We start from the raw sequence: 24,941 nt of genomic DNA on the forward strand, positions 1-24,941 counted from the left end.
GCCAATTCCTAGAGAGAGCAAAGGACTGGCCAGTGAGTGTGCCTTTTCATATGCAAACCAAACAATCCAGAGCCCACCTACACACCCTTTTATCAGGCTGTCACACTCAGGGCCCCCAAACCCTCAGGGCCAGGTAGCAGACAGCTGAGGACAGCCCCTATGTCCCAGAGCCTACTGATACTATTCCTGAGCCTGGTTACCGTGCCTCACCCTGTCCTTCCCACGGAAACCGCAGTGAAGTCTCTTGCCCACGTTTTCCCCTCACTCCTCTTCCTCCTGACTGCCGTGGTGCTTCCCACGTGGCCTCTCCTCCTGGGAACTGTGAGAAACAAAGTATCTTTTCACTGGCAGTGTCTCCTGATCTGTTGGCTTCCCCACACCTGAGCAACAGTAACCCTACATTAAGATGTGTCTCCACACAGCTACTACCCCAGGCCCTCTTCAGCTTCCTTGTGTGTCTGACTTCACCTCCGAACTTAGCTACTCCTGCTTCGTCTGCACCTCTCCTGTGGTCTCCCCTCCTCATTGCCACCAGAGCTGTCTTTTTCGGTTTATAACTGTTACATCTTTTTCTTTGACTCTTGGAACCTCTTGGTTAATCCCGATGTCATCTGTACCCTGCATGCTGAGCTGCAGCCCTGGACCTCTGTGCACAAGGTCCCCGGGCCACCTGCTCTCCACTGTGCTGCACACACCTGTAGCCCCTCCGCCCCAGCACCCTCTCCCCATCCCCAGCCCTTTTCTCCAAGGCCTGGTAACCGCTCCCTCCTGCTGCCATTCATATCTGGAGCAGGAGTCCCTCCTCTGTATCCTGGGTGTCTGTGCCCTTCCTCTGCTCCATATGCTCTGTCCTGTCCTGCTCTCTGGGACCAGCCAGTCCTCACTGCCCCTGCTGTGATGCTGTGACAGGGCCTCAGCATCTCTGATCTAATGAGCGAACTAATCCTTGTGATACCTGAGTCGTGACACAACGAACGCCTGTTGGTAGAATAACAGCCCCCTAGAGATGCCCACATCCTAATCCCCAGAATCTGTGACTCTGTTAGGCTACATGGTACAGGGGAATTAAGGTTGGTTACAGATGTAATTAAGGTTGCTAATCAGCTGACCTTGAGATGGGGAGATTATTTTGGATTATTCTGGTGAGCCCTTAGTCTCATCACCAGTCCTTAAAGGTAGAGGAAGAGAGGGCAGGGAGATGCAACGTTTGAAGGACTCAACTGGCTGTTGTTGGCTGTGAAGATGGAGGGAGGGTTCCCAACCTGCGGAGTGTGGGTGGCCTCTGGGAGCTGGAAAAGGCAAAGAAACCCTGTCTCCTACACCCTCCAGAAGGAGCACAGCCCTGCTGAGACTTCGGTTTTGTCCCCTCGAGACCCGTATCAGACTCCTGACCTCTAGAACTGTAAGATAACACTTTTGTGTTGTTTCAGGCCACTGAGTTGTGGTGATTTGTTACAGCAGCCACAGGAAATGAACACATCCCTGTTGATGGGAGGATCTGACAAACAAATACCAAGTTCTTGAACCATAGCCTTTTGTGTGTTCCTCTCGATTTATCTAGTTTCAGTTGAAAACATCTGTAGCTGTTTGAAATCAGCTGATGATACCTGAGAATTCCACGTTTGCTCAGTGGGGCATGAGGACATGGTAGAGTGGAAAAGAGGTGTTTACTTGTTTTTTCAGTTGAAATACTTAGTGATAAGACATCATAGATGTCTCTAGCACTGTATACTTTTCAGAGTTTTTATGAATTTGTGTGGGAAGTTCACAGCCAGCCCTGAAGGTACTGATAAATTATTCATTGAGCCTCTCAGGAAATGGTGGCCCAGAGAGGGAGGTGTCGGCTCAGAGGGGGTGTACCTGGGGAGTGGGACAGATGGCTCTGGGCTCTGGGATCCCAGGTGACGCTACCCAGGGCCACCAGCCACATGCTGGCTGTGTGCTACCCTATGTGAGTATCCAGGGCCATTTTCATCTTGTGTATGGGTGCAGATAAGGCTCCAGCTGTTTAATTATTTCAGGCTTTTGAGAAAGTATCCGAAACCAGATAGTTATCCTGACACATGCCAGGACCCAGAATTTACCAAGGGTTAATGACCAAGAGCATGTATACTTTTTAGAAAAGTTTAAATGTCGTAATGGACATTCTTTTTGGTGTAGCTGGTTCATTTGAGCAGTAATCTCCAAACTTTTTTGATCCCACACCCTTCTAAGTCACAAGCACTTGTGTGTGTGCGCTCAAGATGGACTTATTTATGTATAAATCATAGACATGTAGTGCAACGCATGAATATACAAGTGAATTTAAAAGTAAGGTAAATAGCAATTACAAATAAAAGTGGTGATGTTTTTCTGTTTTTGTGTATGAGCATTGCCCTGGAGTATCCTCAGGTGGCCTTCTGTTTATCTTCGTTCACTGGAGAGCATTGCGTGTGTTCAGATGCACAGTCCAGTTTATTCTCGGGATTTCTTTTATTTATCCAGGGCCACTTAGGAACCTTTAAAGAACCTCAGGCACCGCTAATGCCCACTGTTCACAGAGGGATGGTCCTTCCCCTGTGTGCCATGAGGTCCGTCTGGTGATCGTGGCCTGTGAGATGCTGGGTGTCTGGCTATGTCCACTTTCTGGGCACAGATGGCTTGTCAGTTCACACTGGGCAGCCTGAGCCACGCCGCATGGGCACACCGGCCACCTGCCCTCCAGTGTGCTCTTTCCTGTGCTTTACTTTTAAAACCTTTTTATTGTGGTAAAATACACATAACATTTACCAGTTTAACCATTTGTAAATGTACAGTTCAGTGGCATTAATTACATGCACATTGTTGTGCAACCATCAGCATCACCTGCAGAATTTTTTCATCTTCCCAAACTGAAATTACCCCCATTAAACAACAACTCGTTCCCACCTCCTTCAGCCCTGGGCACCCACCAGTCTTCTCTCTGTCTCTTTGACCTCACATGAGTGAAATCATACAAATTTGTCCTTTTGTGTCTGACTTATTTCACTAAGCATAATGTGCTCAAGGTTCATCCGTATGGTAGCATGTGTCAGAACTTCCTTCCTTTTTGAGGCTGAATGATATTCAGGGAGTATGTGTAGACCCCATTGTGTTCGTTCATTCAGCTGGTGATGGACATTGTTGGGTTGCTTCCACCTTTTGGCTGTTGTGAGTAATGCTGCTATGAACATGGGTGTACAAGTATTTGCTTGAGTATCTTGTGCTTGACCTGTGGGGATGTTTTGCATGGATTTCATTTGGATGCCTTGGTTTCCAGGGCTGTATCTATGTATCCAGGATGGCACAGTCAGGGTGCATCTAGGCAGCATGAACTACGGGGTCTTTCCCCACCGTTAGCTTTTGTGTGGCTCCCATGAACTAAGGAGGTTGCTTCAGCCCCTTACCTTCAGGTGGTGCTGCCAACAGACAGGTTTCCAGGAGCCCGGCCGGTGTATCCGTAACCACACCTGTCCCCCCAGCTACACACCTGCGGGCTTGGGGGCACTGCTGTCACCTTAGCCTGGGTCGGGTGCTCCCTCATGGTCCTGTTGCCTGGATATCATCCCGGCCTTTATCTTTGAGCCTGAGATTCCTTTGGGTCCAGAGGCAGCTCTGTTTACTGGCCACCCAGGCACAGCTGTGGGCTCGCTGCAGTGCACGCAGGTGGAGGCACCAGGTGTCACTGTTGCCGCATCACTGGGTTGACCTCTGATGCCCACACGTGCAGGAGAAAGGGCCCGCTGACTTCGCGGTTCTGCGGGTGTGACTTGATCTTCGCCGCCTTTGGCACCTTTCTCACCTCTGTCATCCTTACTGGTGTTCAGAGTCTCCATCCTTGTTCACGCTTTGATTCCCCACGGTCAGAGCCCAGGTTGTCTTACAGCTCCTGAGAATCTCCGGCCAAGGTCTTGCTTGGTGAGTTCCACCTCGTCAGATGGAGATGCCACCATCTCCCTGCATTTGGGGCTTTCTCCTGGGTCACTTCTACCCTTTTGATGGGGCCTTTGTTCTGGGCTGTGTCCCTTTTGGTCAAATCAGAGGCATGTGGTGGCTGGTGATTGGAGGAAGATGGGGAGGGCCCAGTGGACCTAAAATCTGTCATTGAAGACAGGGAGGGGTTGAGATCGTTCTGTGTCCCTGAGGCTGTCACAGCATCCCTGCCCGCATGGCCTCATCCCTTTTCCACGTCTCATTTTACAGTTGGGGCTAGGCCTGTCCCCAGAGGGTGAATCTGCAGGTCTACAGTGCTGGTGGCTTTGCTGCAGGAGCAGGGCCAATGTGCCCGCCCCAACACTTGCCTGCAGCCCTGTGGGATGGGCAAGGTGTGGACAGGGAGGGCCCCCTGTCCCCCCCCGCCAATCAGAGTGCATGGTGTGTGGGGGGGCGTGGTGAGGGGACAGGTGGGGCTGTGCCCATCACTCTCACTGCATGATCGTTAAGCCCTTTCTGAAAGAGGCTGGTTTTCAACCTTCTTTTACTAATAAGTGAGTTCTCACTCTACCTACATTTTGAAAGCTTTCAGGAACACAGAAATTGTTTTTAAAGGATAACAACTTTACTTATTTCCCTTTTGATTACCTGAGAAATTAAAATATCCCTTTAAAAATAGGACATCATAAAAACGAATATATTAGGAAAGTGGATGTGTAGAAAAATATTTCTTAAGCTTCATTACCCTTGTTCAGGCCCATAAAAGTTCCTTTGATTTGCGTCATAATTTAACTTGAGGTTGGAGTTTATTAATCCTCCTATTTGTAGAGGGTCCAGCTGGCCAGAGGTGGGATGTACAGGGAAACTCCAAGATTTGTTATCTCAAGGTCATTTCCACTGAATGGCAAATTCTCTCCCTTTTTGAAAGCATTCAAATTGTAATGTTATGACATACAGCCAATGAGAAATAATAAACATGCTATCAAAGTGCATGACAAAGGTGTGTTTTAATCCCTGTGTGCTTTGTGGCCTTGTGTCATTTGTTTCTCACATTTTGGCTCCTTCATATTACTTGGAGTGATAGTAAAGTAAGGTGTCATCTCCACTTGATTTATCTTGAGCAAAAGTTCCTAGTGTGGTGGGCTTTGTCATAATTTTGGCAGAGGGTGATATTGTTGTTTTAGACAAATACTTCAAAACTATGCTTTAAGGCCATGGGAAGGAGGAGAGAAGTGAAAAGGAGACTCCAGCCCTTTCTGACAGTGTCTGTTGAGTGTTTGTGAATTTAGAGTTTCTGGTATCAACCAGAAACAGCATCCAGAAATTGCTTCTGGAATTAGTGGGGTCTCTGGCAGGAGCTGTGGGCTTGGCATGATTGACTGTGAGAGTTCAAACACTGGGAGTGTCATTTGGGTGACCCAGCATCTGTCTTTATTTGGGGGATGAGTTCTTCTTGAACATCTTCAAAGGACTGGGGTGAAATCTGAGTAGATGGAAATCTGCGGGGTCAGGGCTTAGGGAAAGATGTTGAAAGAAGCTGTCTTCATTCATATGTGCCTAAAAGAGCTGATGGTGCACACACGTGTGTGTCTGTGTGCACCTGCACATTTGCTGTCATAAGGGATGCAAGTATCAACCCGCCACACCCACACCCACCCCCCCAGAAAGGAGCATGTCTTTTCTGTACCAAATCTAGGCAATGAGTTGGGAACATCAGCTATTCAGTCTATGCAGAGGCAAAGTTCAGTCAGTTTCTTAGAGAAGGTATTCTACTCTCTGCCGTTTAATCGCATCTCTGTCTGCTCACGTGGAAGAGCTGCCTTCTGTCTCCAGCTTTCTGTTTTGAAGTTTGACATCCCCAGAGGTGTGGCCCCCTGGAACCCTCTGCACACACTGATGTGGGTTTGAGTGGTGAGGAACGACTTGAGATGCCCCAGCCACACCTCAGGCTGATGAGGGGTGAAGGATGAGCCTTTGCTCCTTGGGTTCACACCTGCTGTCTGTCACGGGGGGTGGGGGAGTGGGGAGGTGTATAGAGTGACCCGGGTAGACAGGAGTTTGCACGGTTTTATTTTGTACCTCCGCTCCAACTTTAAATTGTTGGCACCTCCTGTAGCTTTTTAGAACACCGGGTTTTGAAATTCTGGATGGTGGAGGAAGGCAATTTTAATAATAGTTAAATAAAACTACTTGATAATAGAGTTAGACTTTTAGCTGTAAAAGACACCTTATAAAATCAGAGATGACATTTGTGTCTGAGACCTTAAGGACTGCTGGCATTAATCATATATATAGATTATGTAAATTTTATTTATCACAATATGAAAAAGATGCATTTCTTATAGAAATATCTCAAAAATACAAGTAAACTGATGTTTTAGTTTCTCGCAGTTTATTGAAACATGGTAGAAAAACAGAGACTTCTGGTTCCAGAACAAGATGGTATAGATTCACTTTTCCTAACTCCTCCCCTACAACCAAATCCTGGAAATAGTTCAACAGACAACAGTCAAAGAACACTGGAAGCTGAGAGAAGGCAGACTGGCTGGGGACTTGAAGTATGATAGCACGGTGAATTCTCTGGGTACCCCTTCTACCTCCCATGTACATCCAGCCTGGGCATGGATAGTCCTGTAACCAGAACTGCCAACAAGTATAGACAAAAACAAAAAAGGCTCTGTGGCCAAAGGGGAAGCCCAACAGAGACCTAGGGGAGCCCCGTCCCACACAGGGCACCAGCAGGCACTGATGCTCCTGTAGGAGCAGTGTTGGCACAGCTCTGGGTACCCTGCTCTCCACCCAGTAGTATAAGGAGACCCAGGCCCAGGGGTGTCTGCCCATCCACCCACACCACAGTGGAAGGCAACCCAGGGAGGTGCCTTCCACTCCCTTATCGCATGTACAAAAATCCCAGAGTTAACATCATACTAATGGTGAAAGACTGATGCCTCCCCTCCTAAGAATGAGAACAGACAAGAATGTTAGCTTCATCACTCATACTTGATACAGTACTAGAAGTTTTCGCCACTGCAATAAGATACGAAAAAGAAACAAAATGCATACAGGTTGGAAAGAAAAAATAAAACTTAATTTGCAGGAAACATGATTACCTATGAAGAAAATACTAAGGAATCTACCACCAAAACCAAACCAAACCCAAACAAAAACAAAAAAACTAGTAATCCTAGAGCTAATAAATGAGCTTATTAAGATGACAGCATACAAGATCAACATACACAAATCAATTGCATTTCTGTACACTGACCATGGACAAGTGGAAACTGAAAGCATAAACACAATACCAATTATAATTGCTCCAAAGAAAATAGAATACTTAGATATAAATTTAATAAAGTTCATACAAGATCTGCATGAGGAAAATTACAAAGTGCTGATGAAAGAAATGAAGAGAGATCAGGGTAAATGTGGAGACATACCATGTTCATGGATTGGAGGAAGCATTGTAATGCAGATGTCAGTTATCCCTAAAATTATCTTTAGGTTTAACACAATTCCTATCAAAATCTCAGCAAAATTTTCATAGACATGGGCAGGCTTATTCTGATATTTATGTGGAAAAGCACAGGTCATAGAATAGCCAAACAGTTACGAAAAGGAATAAAATGGGAAGAATCACTCTTCCCAATATTAATGCTTGCTGTAGAGCTACAGAATTCAAGATAGTGTGGTATTGGCAAAAGGATAGTCACATATATCAAAGGAACAGAATAGAGAACTCAGAAATAAACCCACACAAATATGTCCAATTAATTTTTGACAAAGAACCAAAAACAATTCAATGAAGGAAGGTATAGCCTTTTAAGAAATTGTGTAGGAGCAATTGAATATCTAGAGGCCAAAAAAGAACAAAAAGGAAAGAAAGAAAGGAAAATACCCTAAACCTTACACCTCATACAAAAATTTACTCCAAAAAGATCATAGATTTAAATGTAAAACTACAAAACTTCTAGAAGAAAACATTTCGAAAATTTTTTTCAGGACCTAGGACAAGGCACAAAGTTCTTAGACTTGATACCAAAAGAATCATCTATAAAAGGAGAAGTTGATAAATTGGACCTCATCAAAATTAAAAACATTTGCTGTGGGAAAGACCCCGTTAAAAAGAGAAGACAGATTACAGACTGGGAGAGAATATTTGCAAATCACATACTCAACAAAGTGCTTATATTCAGAATATATGAAGAACTCTAAAAATTGAACATTAAAAAAAACCTACTTTGAAAATGGGCAAAAAATGAGGAGACATTTCACTGGAGAAGATATGCAGGTGGCAGTAAGCACATGGAAAACATTCAGCATCCTTAGAGAAATGCAAATTCAAACCACCAGGAGATATCACTGTACATCTACTAGAATGGGAAGAACAAAAATGGTGATAACACCAAATGTTGCCACGGATGCAGAGAAACTGGATGTCTCAAGTATTGCTTGTGGGATTGTAAAATACACCCACTTTGGGAAATAATCCTTTTAAAACCATAAATAGAATTTCTGTATGAACCCAACTGTACTCTTGGGCATTTACCTCAGAGAAATAAGGATTTATTTTCACACAGAAATCTGTACACGAGTGTACACAGCAGCTTTATTCATAATAGCCCAAAGCTGGAAACAACCCAGGTGTTCAACGGGTGAATGGTTAAACAAACTGTGGTCCATCCACACCTTGGAATGCTACTCAGCAAGAAAATGGGATGAACTGTTGTTACATAACCACTTGGATGGGCCTCAGGGACATTTTACTGAGTGCAAAAAGCTGATTTCAGAAGGAAACATGCTGCATGATCCCATTTATGTAGCACTTGTGAAATAACATAATTATGGAACAGATTAATGGTTGTCGGGTTAGGGACGGGGAGGGTGGGTGCGGCTACAAAGAGGTAGCATTGAGGGTGTCTTGTATCTTGATGTGGTGTTTATAAGAGGTTACACATGAAAAATCACATAGAAGTGCACATATACATACACAAGTGCACTTAAAGCTGGTGAAATCTGCATAAACTGTAGGTTATACCCTTGTCAGTTTCCTTGTTTCAATATCGTACTCTGGTTATGTAGAAACGCAGGATATTAACATGGGGGAGGCTGGCTGAAGGGTGCACAGGCCCTCCCTCTACATTTCTTTGCAACTTCCTGTGACTCTACTATTATTTTAAAACAAAAAGTTTAAAAATGATCATTTTGTTATTATGTACTATAATTATTAAATATGAAAAGGAGACACAGAAATCAATGTTCCTAGGACCCAGACAGTGGGAACGTGAGGCTGCCAGGACCATGGCCTCTGAAGGGGTGCCTGTTCCCTCATGTTGCTCTACCATTGCAGCAGGATGGGGAGAGATGTGCTGCCACTCCTCCCAGGGAGTGGTAGTGTCAGACGTTACACGTCCCAGCAGAGATGAAGCGCTTGGGTACCAACATCTCTTATGGGTGTGGGTATAAGCATATATACCTTGTGAATAACTGTAATTAAGGGCAAATAGAAGAATCTTGCTGTTATTCCATACCTGACTTTGAGGTGACTTGGTTCTCTGGTTATAAGGAAAATATAAAACACTCGGGAATATTAGCTTAAATTAATGCCTGGAAATATCCCATAGAATTTTATCTTAATAACTTTTTTAAAAAAATTAATTTATTTATTTTTGGCTGCATTGGGTCTTTGCTGCTGCACATGGGCTTTCTCTAGTTGTGGCAACCAGGGACTACTTTTCATTGTGGTGCATGGGCTTCTCATTGCGGTGGCTTCTCTTGTTGTGGAGCACAGGCTCTATGCGTGTGGGCTTCAGTAGTTGTGGCACGTGGGCTCAGTAGTTGTGGCACACAGGCTTAGTTGCTCCATGGTATGTGGGATCTTCCCGGACCAGGGATCGAACCTGTGTCCCTGGCATTGGCAGGCGGATTCTTAACCACTGCGCTACCAGGGAAGCCCCCTTAATGTCCTTTTATCTTATTGTTATGAGTAATTCAGATAATGATGTTGGAAGGGATGCACTAATGCACACACCCTGGAGTTACTTATTAACCCTGTCTCAGTCCTGGGAATATCCCAGCCCTTTGCCTTTGAGATCAGGATTGTAACTGGATGCTGAGGGATAGCCAGTGTCTTCTAGAAAGAATTGGTCTTGGATAAAAGCACATTGCTATGTCACAGTTGACACCTATGTAAATACACATTTTTAACATATTTACAAGAGATGGATACTGCACAGAAACACTACACTGCATGGGATGTTCCTAAAATAAACAAGCTTTCAGCCAGAGACATTCACTCCCAGGAAATAAGAACAGGGGCAGGTGTCTCGCAGTCCTGTGGAAAGGTGAGGAAGTTCTCAATAGGAAATGCCTCCGAAAGGACCTTGATTTCTAACTGTAGAGAAAGGCTACTTCTAGAACAACATCTTGGAGACATGCCCGCTCCTTCCCAGTTTGCTCAGGGGAAATAGGTTAAAGGAAGTACCACACACAATATCATTAATCAAGAGCCTTAACTCTCAGCGGGACACTTCCCTGAAGAGGCTACAAGGGACTCCATTGCGTTTACAGCTTCAGAAAATCAAAACTTGATCTGCGTTTGAGTAACAATCCCTGTTGTTGGATTAATAAAATTATTTGGGGGGGAGGGATGGATTAGCAGTTTGGGATTAGCAGATGCAAACTATTATATATAGAATGGATAAACAACAAGGTCCTATTGTATAGCACAGAGAACTATATTCAACATCCTGTGATAAACCATAATGGAAAAGAATATGAAAAATAATGTATATATACATATAACTGAGTCACTTTGCTGTAGAGCAGAAATTAACACAACATTGTTAACCAATCATACTTCAATAAAATAAAAACAAATGTTGTTTGTGCCTGAACGGAGATTGAAGGGCGACCTTGAGCACAGAGCTGAGCCCTGAGGCTGTTGTTGGGATGCTCTAAAATCTGGTTCAAGCCAGGGCCGCCTTGGGCTTCCACACTGAGGCTTGGGAAGTTGTCACCCAACCCAGGTGTGGCTCTGCTGGGGATGTGAATTTGTCACAGGCCGTTTGGAACCTCCAGGTCCAGGACCTTTGCTCTGGCTCCTGAAGGAAGCTGAGGCTTGTGCAGGAGCTGAACTTGCTTGCAGGCACGTGACCTGATGTGAGATGAAGCGTACATTCCGAAGTGTTCGTTAGGCCTCTGAGATTCTTACTGTTGAGTAGTAACCACTTTGAGTATGTCGGTTTCACATTGAAATATCAGAGTATCCAAGTTTCTGTTATGTCTGAATCAGGCCAAATGAGAACCTGCCAAACCTCAAGAAAACTGGACCCAGATGGAGTACACACTTCCCGAAAGGGCCTTCCCATGGGACCAGCTACATGGGACCTGGATGTAGAGCAAAAATGACCTATATGCTTCTCTGACATGTGCCCACCAGAGTTAAATGCCTGGGCCATTTAGCCTTAGCTATCCGCAGCTTTCTTCTTCTTATTTTAATTGGTTATCCACCCCCCAACCCCCACTCTGTTGCATCTTAGTACTTTTACATATTTTCTTGCTCTCAATAAATTTTTACTTAAGGGTAACCATGTGACAAAATACTTCCTATCTAAATCATCATTTCTCTGAAAGTTGAAGGCCATTTCATATCTAATGAGATTTACTAAAGTTAAAAATCTCAGTATGGGACTTCCCTGGCAGCGCAGTGGATAAGAATCTGCCTGCGGCAGTGGCTCCCGGCCCGGCCAGCTCCGCGACGCCGCTGCCGCCGCCGCCGAGATGCTCCAGACCTTATATGACTACTTCTGGTGGGAACGGCTGTGGCTCCCTGTGAACTTAACCTGGGCTGATCTAGAAGACCGAGATGGACGTGTCTACGCCAAAGCCTCAGACCTCTATATCACACTACCCCTGGCCTTGCTCTTCCTCATCATTCGATACTTCTTTGAGCTTTACGTGGCTACACCACTGGCTGCCCTCCTGAATGTAAAAGAGAAAACTCGGCTGCGGGCACCTCTCAACCCCACTTTGGAGCATTTCTACCTGACCAGTGGCAAACAGCCCAAACAGGCAGAGGTAGAGCTGCTGTCACGGCAGAGTGGGCTCTCTGGCCGCCAGGTAGAGCGCTGGTTCCGCCGCCGCCGCAACCAGGACCGGCCCAGTCTCCTCAAGAAGTTCCGAGAAGCAAGCTGGAGATTCACATTTTACCTGATTGCTTTCATTGCCGGCATGGCTGTCATTGTAGACAAACCCTGGTTCTATGACATGAGGAAAGTTTGGGAGGGATATCCCATACAGAGCATGATCCCTTCCCAGTATTGGTACTACATGATTGAACTGTCTTTCTACTGGTCCCTGCTCTTCAGCATTGCTTCTGATGTCAAGCGAAAGGATTTCAAGGAACAGATCATCCACCACGTGGCCACCATCATCCTCATTAGCTTCTCCTGGTTTGCCAGTTACGTCCGAGCAGGGACTCTTATCATGGCTCTGCATGACTCTTCTGACTACCTGCTAGAGTCAGCCAAGATGTTTAACTATGCGGGATGGAAAAACACCTGCAACAACATCTTCATCGTCTTCGCCATTGTCTTTATCATCACCCGACTGGTCATCCTGCCCTTCTGGATCCTGCACTGCACCCTGGTGTACCCACTGGAGCTCTATCCTGCCTTCTTTGGCTATTATTTCTTCAATTTCATGATGGGAGTGCTACAGCTGCTGCATATCTTCTGGACCTACCTCATTTTGCGCATGGCCCACAAGTTCATAACTGGAAAGCTGGTAGAAGATGAACGCAGTGACCGGGAAGAAACAGAGAGCTCAGAGGGGGAGGAGGCTGCAGCTGGGGGAGGAGCAAAGAGCCGGCCCCTAGCCAACGGCCACCCCATCCTCAATAACAACCATCGTAAGAATGACTGAACCGTTGTCCCTGCTGCCCCTCAGATTAAAGCATAAAGCCAAGGAACTACCCCACTCTCCCCACAGGGTCACTTGAAGCTCTGGGAGAAAGGAGAAAGCGAGAGGAGGGTGTTCTTCTCTGTGCCCCGACCCCTGCTGCTTTTTCACCCAGTTGCCTTTAAACCAAATTCTAACCAGCCTATCCCCAGGGAAGGGGAGGTTGGTTATATCCTTGTTACAAGAGTGGGGGATGGTCTTATTTTCCTCCCTACTTTCCAAGTTGTCCTTTCTATTGCTTTCGAGACCTTTCCTCAGCTCCAGGGGTGGGGGTCACAACTCACATTCCTTATTCTTCAGAATCTGGCCCTAGCTGTCTGCCTTTGACTCCCGGACCTCCAGAGCCAGGGTCGTGCCTTACTGTCCCACCCGTGGGCCTCATTCTGCCAAAGTTGGACCAAGGCTCACCTTTCTAATCTCCCTAACTTGGACCAGAAACCAAAGCTGAGCTTTTAACTTTTTCCCTAAGATACAAATGAATTGAGTGTAGGAGGGTGCACATGACCCTTATCCTACCTCTGCCAAAAAGTGGGGGCCACAATGGGGACTGCTCAGACAGTCTTTTGTTACTTCTCTGCCAGCTGTCCCTGTAGTCACAGGTCCAAGATCTTACTGCCTCCTTTCTCTGGCCTCTTTCCCTAGGCTAGCTGGTTTGGAGTAGAATGGCAACTAGTTCTAATTTTTATTTATTAAACATTTGGGGTTTTGGTTTTAAAGCCAGAATTACAGCTAGCGCCTGGCGTTTCAGCAGAGGGACCACTTCAGACCAAAACGTATTGTTAATGGTTTTTTTAATTAAAATATATTAAAGATTAAGTAAAACACGGAAAAAAAAAAAAAAAAAAAGAATCTGCCTGCCAGTGCAGGGGACACGGGTTCAAGCCCTGGTCCAGGAAGATCCCACATGCCGCGGAGCAACTAAGCCCGTGCACCACAACTACTGAGCCTGCGCTCTAGAGCCCGTGAGCCACAACTACTAAAGCCCACGTGCCACAACTACTGAAGCCTGTGCGCCTAGAGCCCGTGCTCCGCAACAAGAGAAGCCACCTCAGTGAGAAGTCCATGCTCTGCAACGAAGAGTAGCCCCCGCTCGCTGCAACTAGAGAAAGCCCGCGTGCAGCAACGAAGACCCAATGCAGCCAAAAATGAATAAATCTATAAATAAATTTATTTAAAAAAAATCTCAGTATGTCTGAGTTTTTAATAAAACAGTGAGTCTTACTGCCATGTACATTAAACCATTCAAACTAGCTTTCTTAGCTGTATAGGCAGGGGGTGGGGTGGGGGGAAGCCCTCCTGGAGAGACCATATCAGAATCAGCTGGAGAGGTGCTTTTTCTGAGTGGTTTTGCTTCCCTAGGTGAATATTTCCTCTTCTCCACTTCCCCTTTACTGCCTTGGTTTGCAGCCATCGCAGGAAAACAAACTTGCTTCCCGCTGGTTTATTCTTTTGCAGACAGAGTAGAATGAGGTCTCTTAAGGAAGGCTAGCGGCAACTGGAAGGTACCTCTTTTCTGGAAAGCAGCTGGACCTATACTGTTTGAACTCAGAGACGAAAGCAGACCCAGTTTTAACTTGACTAAATGTGGGGTATAACGACAGACACCAGTGTGGTATGTCACAGAAACACTGGAACAACTTCTGCTAAAGTTATGGCTAGAACTCCCTAGTGCAGTGGTTTTCAAAGTGTGGTCCCTGGACCAGCATCATCAGCATCGCCTTGGAACTTGTTAGAGGTTCACATTCTAATGCCCTGTCCCCCACCAACTGAATCAGACTCTGGGGGTGGGTGCTGTCCTCTGTGTTTGGTACTGCCGCTTGCTGAAGTTGGAGCACAGGCCTGAGAACACTGGTGCCATCAGCTTTCTCCCTCCTCTTGACCTCCACACTGCCCAAGGGCAGTGCCCCCAGCCAGGCTCTTTCTTCCAAGAGCATCATCACCTAGTTTAGCCCTCCCCTGCCCATCTTCCCTCCTGCCGGCTTCCCTTTTAACCAGGTCTTCTGTGTGTTCCCCCTTCAGTTTGCCCAAAGCCTGCCCCCTACCCTCAACTGTTTCCTAGGAACCCCCTGGGGGGGGGACCACCCAAGTGACTGTGAGTGTGCAGTTTCTGGTCCTGTACCCATTGGTGCCCATCTGTTTTAGATAATAAGACCTTAGAGCTTAAAGAGCATTGCAGTTTGTACCTTTCCTTTTTGTTCCTCAAGTCAGCATCATCATCTACACATATGAAGCCCAGTTGCAGATGTTCTGTGGACACAAAGGTGAAACATTGGCCTTTGTCTTTAAGGGGCTTACAGCCGAGCCAGAGGGACAGTTGCTCACAGAGATGGCCTTTCTAGAAGTGTGGTTCTTTGCAAGTGACTTCTGCCCTCACTCTCCTCCTCTGTGAATCAAGGGTGATGATGGTACCCATTTCCTAGGGTTGCTATGGAGACCAGCTCACGTGACCCAATACTGCAATATATGTAGGACAGTTCCTGGCACATATAGTTGGCACTAATTAGTTACATAGCTGTCTGAGAGGATAGGGGGGATGGTCAGCCCTGGCTGCACTGCCCAAGAAGACTTCCTGGAGGAAGTGGGGTTTACGAGGGCCTTGAGGATGTCTTAGTGTTTGAATAGATAGGCAGGAGTTTAATAAAATGTGTCTGCACTTGGTTGCCTTGTGTTAGTGGCGTCTACAGTAGTTCAGCCCACACCAGGAGCCTTAAACGCTTCTTTCTTTGATGTTGGCACTGCCACCTCTGTGGCACCAGTTTCTTTTGCCACCACACTTATGGGGTAGTTGGTTCAGACAGCCCTCTGGAAGGAAGTTAGAAAGGGAATAGAATTAGCGAAGAGAAAAGGGTGCAGAAAGAGAGGAAGAAATGAAGGGATCCACTGGGAAAGGTGGAGCAGGAATAACATAAGGAGCTGCCGGGGAAGAAAAAGTGGGAAGGGATTGGGAGGGAGGGAGGGCGGGATGCCCAAGACTCCGGGATTGTGTTCCTGCCTTAGAGGCTGCACTGACTCCTGCAGCCCCAGAAGCAGCTGCTGATGTTGGTGACTGAGTACCCATGTCCCTGCCTTGACACAGAGTGGAGCCACTTCTGGGGGTGTTGCCCCTGTGGGGGTTAGGGGGGCCACAGAGCAGGGATTCCTTTTACATTTTTTCTTTTTAAATTTTGACTCCAAAGTGAAAAGAAATGTTTGGTAGCAGTATTCTACTGGCAAGTGACTCTTCAGAAAATAAAATTGAGGATCCTACAGGAAAGTCAGCCTGAACTGGCCTCTAACCAGTCCACCTTGGCTGCTGTGGAACCAGGTTTCCATTCTCTAGAGACAGGGGTATGCCATTCCGTGAGGTCTTTGGGGAGCGTGGCCAGCATGCATGTGTGCGTTGTGCTCTTTTAATTTCCTCTCTAGGCAGAAGGCTGGTGGTTGCCCGTTTTTGTTTTACTTTTCTGCTTTACATGTAGTACATGAAAGGAGAGTGACTCGGATGCAAAGGATATGCGCTTGGAAAAAACCTAGAACCCATGTGAAATAGTTCCCATGATCGTAAAACAAAAAATGGAATCTGCCCATCAGCAACCTGGGATGTAAAGATGCCAGTGTGGAATCCCTGTGATGGACCCAGAGTGTCTCCTGTCTTTGTGACGTCTGTGCCCTGCTGAAACAGGGTCTCTGTCAGCATAGGAAGTGGAGCTCAACTCTCCACCGTGGCTTTGGTAGTTTGGACACAAACCGAGTGGCTTAAAACAATGGAAATCTATTCTCTCACAGTTCTGGGGGCCAGAAGCGTGAAATGGAGCTGTTGGCAGGGCCGTGCTCCCCGTGAAGGCTCGAGGGAGCCTTGCTTCATGCAGCTCCTGGTGGCTGCTGGCCATCCATGGTTTTCCTTGGCTTGTAGCTGCTGCATGGCTTCAGCTTTTATCTTTATCTTACCTGGGCCGTCTTCTCTCTGTGTGAGTCTCTGTGTCTTTGTTTTCTTTACAAAAGACAGCAGTCCGTGGATTAGCACCCATCCTATTCCAGTGTGGCCTCATGTTAACTTACAAAGACCCTATGTCTGAATAAGGTTGTGCTCTGAGGTTCTGGGTGGACATGGCTTTTGAGGAAACTATTCATCACAGTGTAGTTGATGTAGTCACTTACTGACACTTGTCTCTGTTGGCAAGGTTTGTTGGTTTTCTGTTTGTAAAGGATTCCATTTAGGTGGTGAATAATGAGTTGTTAAGAGCTGGGGGTGGTGTGGCTCTTTGGAGATCTCTGACGGTGCTTGTCTTCTGGGTCTTCACCTGATCAGGCAGTGAGGTGGTGCTTTCAGTGCAGGGAGAGTCTGGCTCATGGTCCCTGGCTCCCCACGCCTGGCACAGCGCCTGGCACATCATATGGCCCAGTTAGAGCTTGTAGATAAATAGAAACTCAGAAAACACGGTGCATTAATCCATATGGTATCTGGAAAAAATCCTTGAAGACACTCTGATTGCCAAGTATTTCAAGGATGTTGCTGGGTCAGCTTTGCTTTCACATCTCTACACACTGACGTGTGTTTTTAGAGAACTCCCGAAAGTGGTTCCCTCCCCTATTAGGAATTGCCCGCCCATAGCGTTCCCCTGGAAAATGTTATCAAGGAGATTAACTGTGTCCGTGAATAAATCTGGCGCTTTTTGGAGGGAGCGTAAACACACAGAACACACTGCAGTTAGTCATGGCCCATGTAATTGCAGTGAGTACCTTGTATGGGTGGGTCCCTGCAGCCCGAGCCACACGCAGCTTTGGAATGAGCTGGGCTTCCAGAGGAGGAAGTGGGTGTAGACAGTGCTTCCAGACGTCCAGACACAGTGGAGGGTGCTGGGTCGGGCCCAGGGTGCAGCCTGTCTGTGGGGGGAGTGGTGGGCGGGTGGGAAGTCTGGCTGCATTTCACTGTGGATTCGTCATGCACTCCAAATACAGTTCTAGCTTCTAGTGATGCGGATGGGCTGTCGGATGCAGGGAGCCTGGCACATGGCGAAGCCATGAAGCTGGAGGAGGGTGGATGCTCCTCTGAGAGCACTGTCAGCTCGGCCAGCTGTTTTCTGGTATCTTTTGTGCATCTGAGGAAATGGATTCCTTAGATTTGAAATGTTGACTCCCATAAGCTCTTAGATACTGAAGGTCTCATCAGGTGACAAGCTTCCTAAAGCTAATATTTTAAAAGGGTCTAATAATGACAACAAAAGGAGGTAATCTTGTAGTGTCATGTCTTCTTGAGTGTGAGAAAATTATAGACTTAGAGTTCTGGACCAAGGACCCTCAACCCACAGTGAGAGAAGGGAAGGGGTCCCACAGAAAGATGCCCATTAGTAGAGCAGAGGTGTGGCATCTGGGGACATATGCTGAGTGAGGTGACAGGGAGGATGGGGCACGGTGCCAGGTGCTGCCTGTGGGCACTGCCTCTCCTGCAGTTAAGCCTCTGGTGTGCTTGTGCTGTGGAGGGGGTGGGGCTGTCCTCACTCCCCTTCGCTTCATAGATGGATCCTAGCTCCAGATGGTTTTCCCTCCCTGCATCCCTCACTTGTCACCCCTCCACCTCCACTGACCCAGCTGGCCTCGCCTCCGCCCCTGCCCCCAGCGCGCCCTCTACCCAGCAGTGATGCCTTACAACCTAAAGCAGATCTCACAGGCTTCCGCTCAGAAGCCTCCCTGCCTCCCCTCCCACCCGGAGGAAGACCCAAAGCCCTCTCCTGGCCACAGGTGCTCTTTACCGAGCTGGCTGCTGCCTGTCTCCCTCCGTCCTGTCCTCGCCCCCCACCACACAACCCACCACCCACCCCACGTTGGCCTCTGGGCTGTGCCCACTTCAGGGCCCTGGGCAGCTGCCCTTTCTGGAAACTTCCCCACGCTCCCTAGCTTGTTCCACACAGTGTCATCCACATCTGGGTTCCAGTGTCGTGTCCTCAGGGAGCCCTTCCCTGCATCCTACTCTGTTTATTCTGACACCACTCACCACAGTCCACTGTTGGTTGTTTTGCAGCATTGTCCCCCCGCCCCCCATTAGAGTGTGATCTCAACAGGAGCAAGAGCTTGGCTGCACACCTGGCCCCTCGAGGGGAGCACACCTGCCTCCTAAACATGCTCAAGGCATACGTACATAAGGTATATTTTAAAGAACAAATAATGTCACAATGCTCATTAACCATTTCCTCACCTATTTAGACTTTACTGGGGGCCTCGTTTTTACTAATCTTTAAAATGGAGCTGACACTTCCTCCTCAGTATAACTTTAGGTTAAAAGGATGCAAAGTCCTGGTAGCATTGCTCCTTGGATGCTTTCAGGGGTTGCCCTCCTCCTTGGTGACATCACTACCTGCCATGAAGATACCAGAACTGACACCTTCCCCTCCCTCCAGACAGGTGTGGCCAAGCTTTGTAAAAATTCCGTTATAAAAAAAGCACTCTGGGACTTCTCTGGTGGCGCAGTGGTTAAGAATCCACCTGCCAGTGCAGGGGACACAGGTTCGAGCCCTTGTCCAGGAAGATCCCACATGCCATGGAGCAACTAAGCCCGTGCGCCACAACTACTGAGCTTGTGCTCTAGAGCCCGTGAGCCACAACTACTGAGCCAGCATGCCACAACTACTGAAGCCCGCACGCCTAGAGCCTGTACTCCGCAACAAGAGAAGCCACCGCCATGAGAAGCCCGTGCACAGCAATGAAGAGTAGCTCCCGCTTGTCGCAACTAGAGAAAGCCTGCGTGCAGCAGTGAAGACCCAATGCAGCCAAAATATAAATAAATAAATATTTAAAAAGCACTTTTTGGACATACTTGTGTTATTGCAAGAAAAATGGGAAAGAAAGGAGTACAACTGTCCTCCTCTCCCCTGCTCCCCATGTTGGTTCTCGCGAGCACAGTGGAATCACAACATCTGCCACTCTTCCTTCTCCCACACATTTCCAGCATGTGTAAGATGCTGGACATGGCTTCATACACAATGAACAGAAGGTTGCCAGGTATCGCCAGCCATAGAAATACCTACCTTCTGAGTGAATGTTCCATTTCTGTAAATCTCTCCTGAGAAAATAATCTTTAATGCAGTCACAGATTAAAGTGTCCGAAGATAGTTTGTACGACAGCAAAAATGAACACAACTTAAAAGCTGCTAAATTAGGATAATGGTTAGATATTATAGTACACTCATTTCTTGGAATATTAATGTATTTATTAAAGTATATGTTAAAATACTTTTATTGATAATTCCATGGGAGTACTTATAATTGAAAAAACCAGTACAAATGATACTTAATATAGCATGTTAAATTCCCCTCTGTTTTAGGCCCCTTTTAGCCACATTCTGTAAGTTTTGGTGTGTTGTGTTTTCGTTTGCATTAATCTCAAAGTATTTTCTTTTTAAACATTGTTTATTTATTTATTTTTGGCTGCGTTGGGTCTTCGTTGCTGCATGCGGGCTTTCTCTAGTTGTGGCAAGCAGGGGCTACTCTTTGTTGTGGTGCGTGGGCTTCTCATTGCAGTGGTTTCTCTTGTTGCAGAGCATGGGCTCTAGGTGTGCAGGCTTCAGTAGTTGTGGCTCACAGGCTTAGCTGCTCCGCGGCATGTGGGATCTTCCCGGACCAGGGATTGAACCTATGTCCCCTGCACTGGCAGGCAGATTCTTATCCACTGTGCCACCAGGGAAGCCGTCAAAGTATTTTCTAATATCCCTTGTGATTTTCCTCTTTGATCCATTGATTATTCAAGAGTCTGTTGTCTAATGTCCACATATGTATGTGTTTTCATTATTAAAAACTCTCACCAAAGTGGATATAGAAGGAACAGATCTCAATATAATTAAAGCTATTTCTGACAAACCCACAGCCAGCATAATACTCAACAATGAAAAGCTGAAAGCCTTCCTGCTAAAATCTGTAAAAAGACAATGATGCCCACTCTCACTACTTCTGTTCAGCATAGTATTAGAAGTCCTAGCCACAGCAATCAACCAAGAAAAAGAAATAAAATGTATCCAAATTGGAAGAGTCATTACATGCAAATGACCTGATACTATATACAGAAAACCCTAAAGACTCCACACAAAAACTATTAGACTGACAAACAAATTCAGCAAGGTAGCAGGATACAAGATTAACAAACAGAAATCTGTTGTATTTCTTTACACTAATGAAATATCAGAAAGAGGAAAAAAAATCCCTTTTAAAATTGTGTCAAACAAAATATATCTGTGAATAAATCTGACCAAGCAGGTGAAAGACTTACATGCTGAGAACTATAAGATACTGATAAAGGAAAATGAAGATGATTCAAAGAAATGGAAAGATAGCCCATGCTCTTGGGTTGGAAGAATTAATATTGTTAAAATGGCCATACTAACCAAAGCAATCTACAGATTTAATGAAACCCCTATCAAATTACCCATGACATTTTTCACAGAACTAGAACAAATAATCCTAAAATTCACATGAAACCACAAAAGACCCAGAATTACCAAAGCAGTCCTGAGGAAAAAACAAAGCTGGAGCCATAACCCTCCCAGACTTCAGACAGTACTACACTACAAAGCTATGATAGTCAAAACAACATGGTATTGGCACAAAAACAGACATATGGATCAAGGGAACAGAACAGAGAGCCCAGAAATAAACCTACACACCTATGGTCAATTAATCTTCCACAAAGGAGGCAATAATATACAATGGAGAAAAGACAGCAGTCTCTTCATGTAAATCAATGCAGTTAGAACACTCCCTCACTTCTTACATAAAAATAAACTCAAAATGGCTTAAAGACTTAAATGTAAGACATGACACTATAAAACTCCTAGAAGAGAATATAGGCAAAACATTTTCTGACATACCAGTGTTGTCTTAGGTCTGTCTCCCAAGGCAAAAGAAATAAAAGCAAAAATAAACAAATGGGACCTAATCAAACTTATAAGCTTTTGCACAGCAAAGGAAGCCATAAACAAAACGAAAAGACAACCGAATGAATGGGAGAAAATATTTTCAAACAATGCGACCAACCGACGTGGGCTTAATTTACAAGATACACAAACAACTCATACAACACAATATCAAATAAACAACCCAATCAAAGAATGAACAGAAGGCCTGAATACACATTTCTCCAAAGAAGACATACAAATGGCCAATGGGCACATGAAAAGTTGCTCAACATCACTAATTATTAGGGAAATGTAACTCAGAACTACAATGCAGTATCACCTCACACCAGTCAGAATGGCCATCGTCAAAAAGTCTATAAATAATAAATATTGGAGAGAATGTGGAAAAAAGGGAACCCCCTCCTACATTGTTGGTGGGAATGTAAATTGGTACAGCCACTTTGGAGAACAGTATGGAGGTTCCTTAAAAGACTAAAAATAGAGTTACCATATGACTCAGCAATCCCACTCCTGGGCCTATATCCAGAGAAAACTCTAATTTTAAAAGATACATGCACCCCCCCATGTTTGTAGCAGCACTATTTACAATAACCAAGACATGGAAGCAACCTAAATGTCCATTGACAGATGAATGGATAAAGCAGATGTGGTATATACAATGGAATATTACTCAGCCATAACAAGAATGAAATATGCCACCTTCAGCAGCATGAATGGACCTAGAGATTAGTAAGTCAGAGAAAGACAAATATCATATGATATCACTTATATGTGGAATCTAAAATATAATACAAATGAACAGAAACAGACAAAAATACAAAACAAAAACAGACTCACAGACATAGAAAATAAATTTATGGTTACCAAAGGGGAAAGGAGGGGGAAGGATAAATTAGGAGTTTGGGATTAACACATACAAACTACTATATATAAAATAGATGAACAACAAGGACCTACTGTATAGCACAGGGAACTATATTCAATATCTTATAATAACTATAATGGAAAAGAATCTGAAAAAGAATATATGTACATATAAAACTGAATCACTTTTGCTGTATAACTGAAACTAACCCAACATTGTAAATCAACTATACTTCAGTTGAAAAAAGATGAGTGTATTGTTTAATGTCTACATGTGTTTGTGCTCTCTAAAAGTTTGCATCTGTTATTGATTTCTAAGTTCATTCCATTGTGGTTAGAAAACGTAGTTGGTATGATATCCATCCTTTAAACATATAGAGTCTTGTTTTATGACCTGTTCTGTGGTCAGTGCTGCAGAGCATCCCATGTGCACTTGGGAAGATGTGTATTCTGTTGTTGGGTGGCATGTTCTGTAGTTGTTTCTTAGGTCTAGTTCATTTATACTATTGTCAAGTCTTCTATTTCTTTACTGATTTTCTGCTAGTTCTATTCATTATTGAAAGTAAGGTATTGGAGTCTCCAACTCCTACTGTTTAATTGTCTGTTTCATCCTTCAGGTCTGTCAGTTTTTCTTCATAAGTTTTCGACCTTGTTGGTAGTTGCATTTATGTTTAGAATTATATGACTTCCTGGCAGATTAACGCTTTTATCATTATAAAATATCCTTTATCTTTAGTACCAACTTTTGTTTTAAGTCTATTTTGTCTAATTTATTTTTTATTTTTTTTTAATTTTTTTGTGGTACGCGGGCCTCTCACTGTTGTGGCCTCTCCCGTTGCGGAGCACAGGCTCCGGACGCGCAGGCTCAGCGGCCATGGCTCACGGGCCCAGCCGCTCCGCGGCATATGGGATCCTCCCAGACCGGGGCACGAACCCGTATCCCCTGCATCGGCAGGCGGACTCTCAACCACTGCGCCACCAGGGAGGCCCTATTTTGTCTAATATTAATATAGCTAACCTAATTCCATTTTGAGTACCATTTGTATGTTACATATTATCTGTGGCTGCTTTGTGCTCCCGTGGCAGAGTTAAGTTAATAGGAAAGAGATCTTATGGCCTGCAAAGCCTAACAAATTTACTCTCAGGTCCCCTGAAGAAAAAGTTTGCCAACCTCTGGAATATAATAAAATAGCTATATTAAATTAATTTTTTTTGGTAAAGAATTGAAGTTGGAATTGGGAAAGATGTTAGCTTAAAGTTTGCTTATTACCACATGGTTATTTTCAAAGCTCTATTGTCAAGAATAAATTTATCAGAATGTTTGGATTGTGAGCTATGTTATGCCATGGCAATTTTTTTTTGCTTACCTTATAGAAATTAAGGATCAGTGATAGTTGAATTAATTCAAGCAATGTTTTTTGGGCTCTGAATAAATTTGTATAGTAGCTTCCTTGGAAAAATCTTGTACTTGGAACAATTGGTCCAGTCACTTTAGTTTAAGAATTTGAAATACAATATTATGAATTTCTGAGTTTAAGAAGGAAGAATGCCTGTGTAAAGGCACTGACCCCACAGGAGGACACCTGGTGGAAGTCCTCAAGCTTTCAGGTGACTTTGCCTTTCGTTCTGGCCTCTATTCAATGGGTAATATAACTCTTCTGACAATGCTGTGTGAAAATGAGGTTATGTGTGTGAAAATGCCTCATAAACTGTAAGAGTAAACAGTTGTCTATTACTATTATTATTATTGTCTATTACTATTATTATTACTAGTAATATTGTTACTAGTATATAATAGAGATGCAGAAGAGTTTTTTTTCTGTTGCTAATGCATACCATTAAAGCTAGATTTTTTTTAAACTGTTAAGCTCTCCATTAATTTTAAAATATTATAGGTGTTTCCAAACTCAAACCTCAACTTCTTCACTCTTTCTTTAAAAATTTATTTATTTATTTATTTTTAATTATTTATTTTTGGCTGCATTGGGTCTTTTTTTTTTTTTTTTTTTTGTGGTACACAGGCCTCTCACTGTTGTGGCCTCTTCTGTTGTGTAGCACAGGCTCTGGACGTGCAGGCCCAGTGGCCATGGCTCACGGAATTAGTTGGAATTAGCAATTCAGTTTGGCTGAACTGTTTACCACAGTTAAACATTCAAACATTGATTCAGCTGTGAATTGGCAATACACTGCTTTGTATAAGGTACGAAAGGTGATGGGAAATTGTTATATGTAAGATAATTTTCCCTATTGAGATTATTTTCTAAGCTGTAGGTTCTGAGAGAGAGAGAGAACAAGACTTAATATGCT

The 24,941-nt window shown here is 44.8% G+C and overlaps 2 protein-coding genes across 2 annotated transcripts in view; both read left to right on the plus strand.

Annotated features, from left to right (window-relative positions):
* ATP10A (ATPase phospholipid transporting 10A (putative)) overlaps positions 1 to 24,941 on the plus strand; it is a 177,350-nt gene that overhangs the window by 16,953 nt on the left and 135,456 nt on the right.
* LOC132488582 (ceramide synthase 2-like) lies at positions 11,662 to 13,710 on the plus strand. The gene has a single exon (XM_060096926.1). It carries the CDS (start codon positions 11,710 to 11,712, stop codon positions 12,850 to 12,852), a length of 1,143 nt encoding a protein of 380 aa, XP_059952909.1. The 5' UTR covers positions 11,662 to 11,709; the 3' UTR covers positions 12,853 to 13,710.

The sequence above is a fragment of the Mesoplodon densirostris genome, chromosome 4 (genome assembly GCF_025265405.1).
Source record: "Mesoplodon densirostris isolate mMesDen1 chromosome 4, mMesDen1 primary haplotype, whole genome shotgun sequence".
NCBI lineage: Eukaryota > Metazoa > Chordata > Mammalia > Artiodactyla > Ziphiidae > Mesoplodon > Mesoplodon densirostris.

Bases quoted from the DNA above. Each gene is read 5' to 3' on its own strand.
- LOC132488582 (XM_060096926.1), top strand. From the start codon at position 11,710: ATGCTCCAGACCTTATATGACTACTTCTGGTGGGAACGGCTGTGGCTC.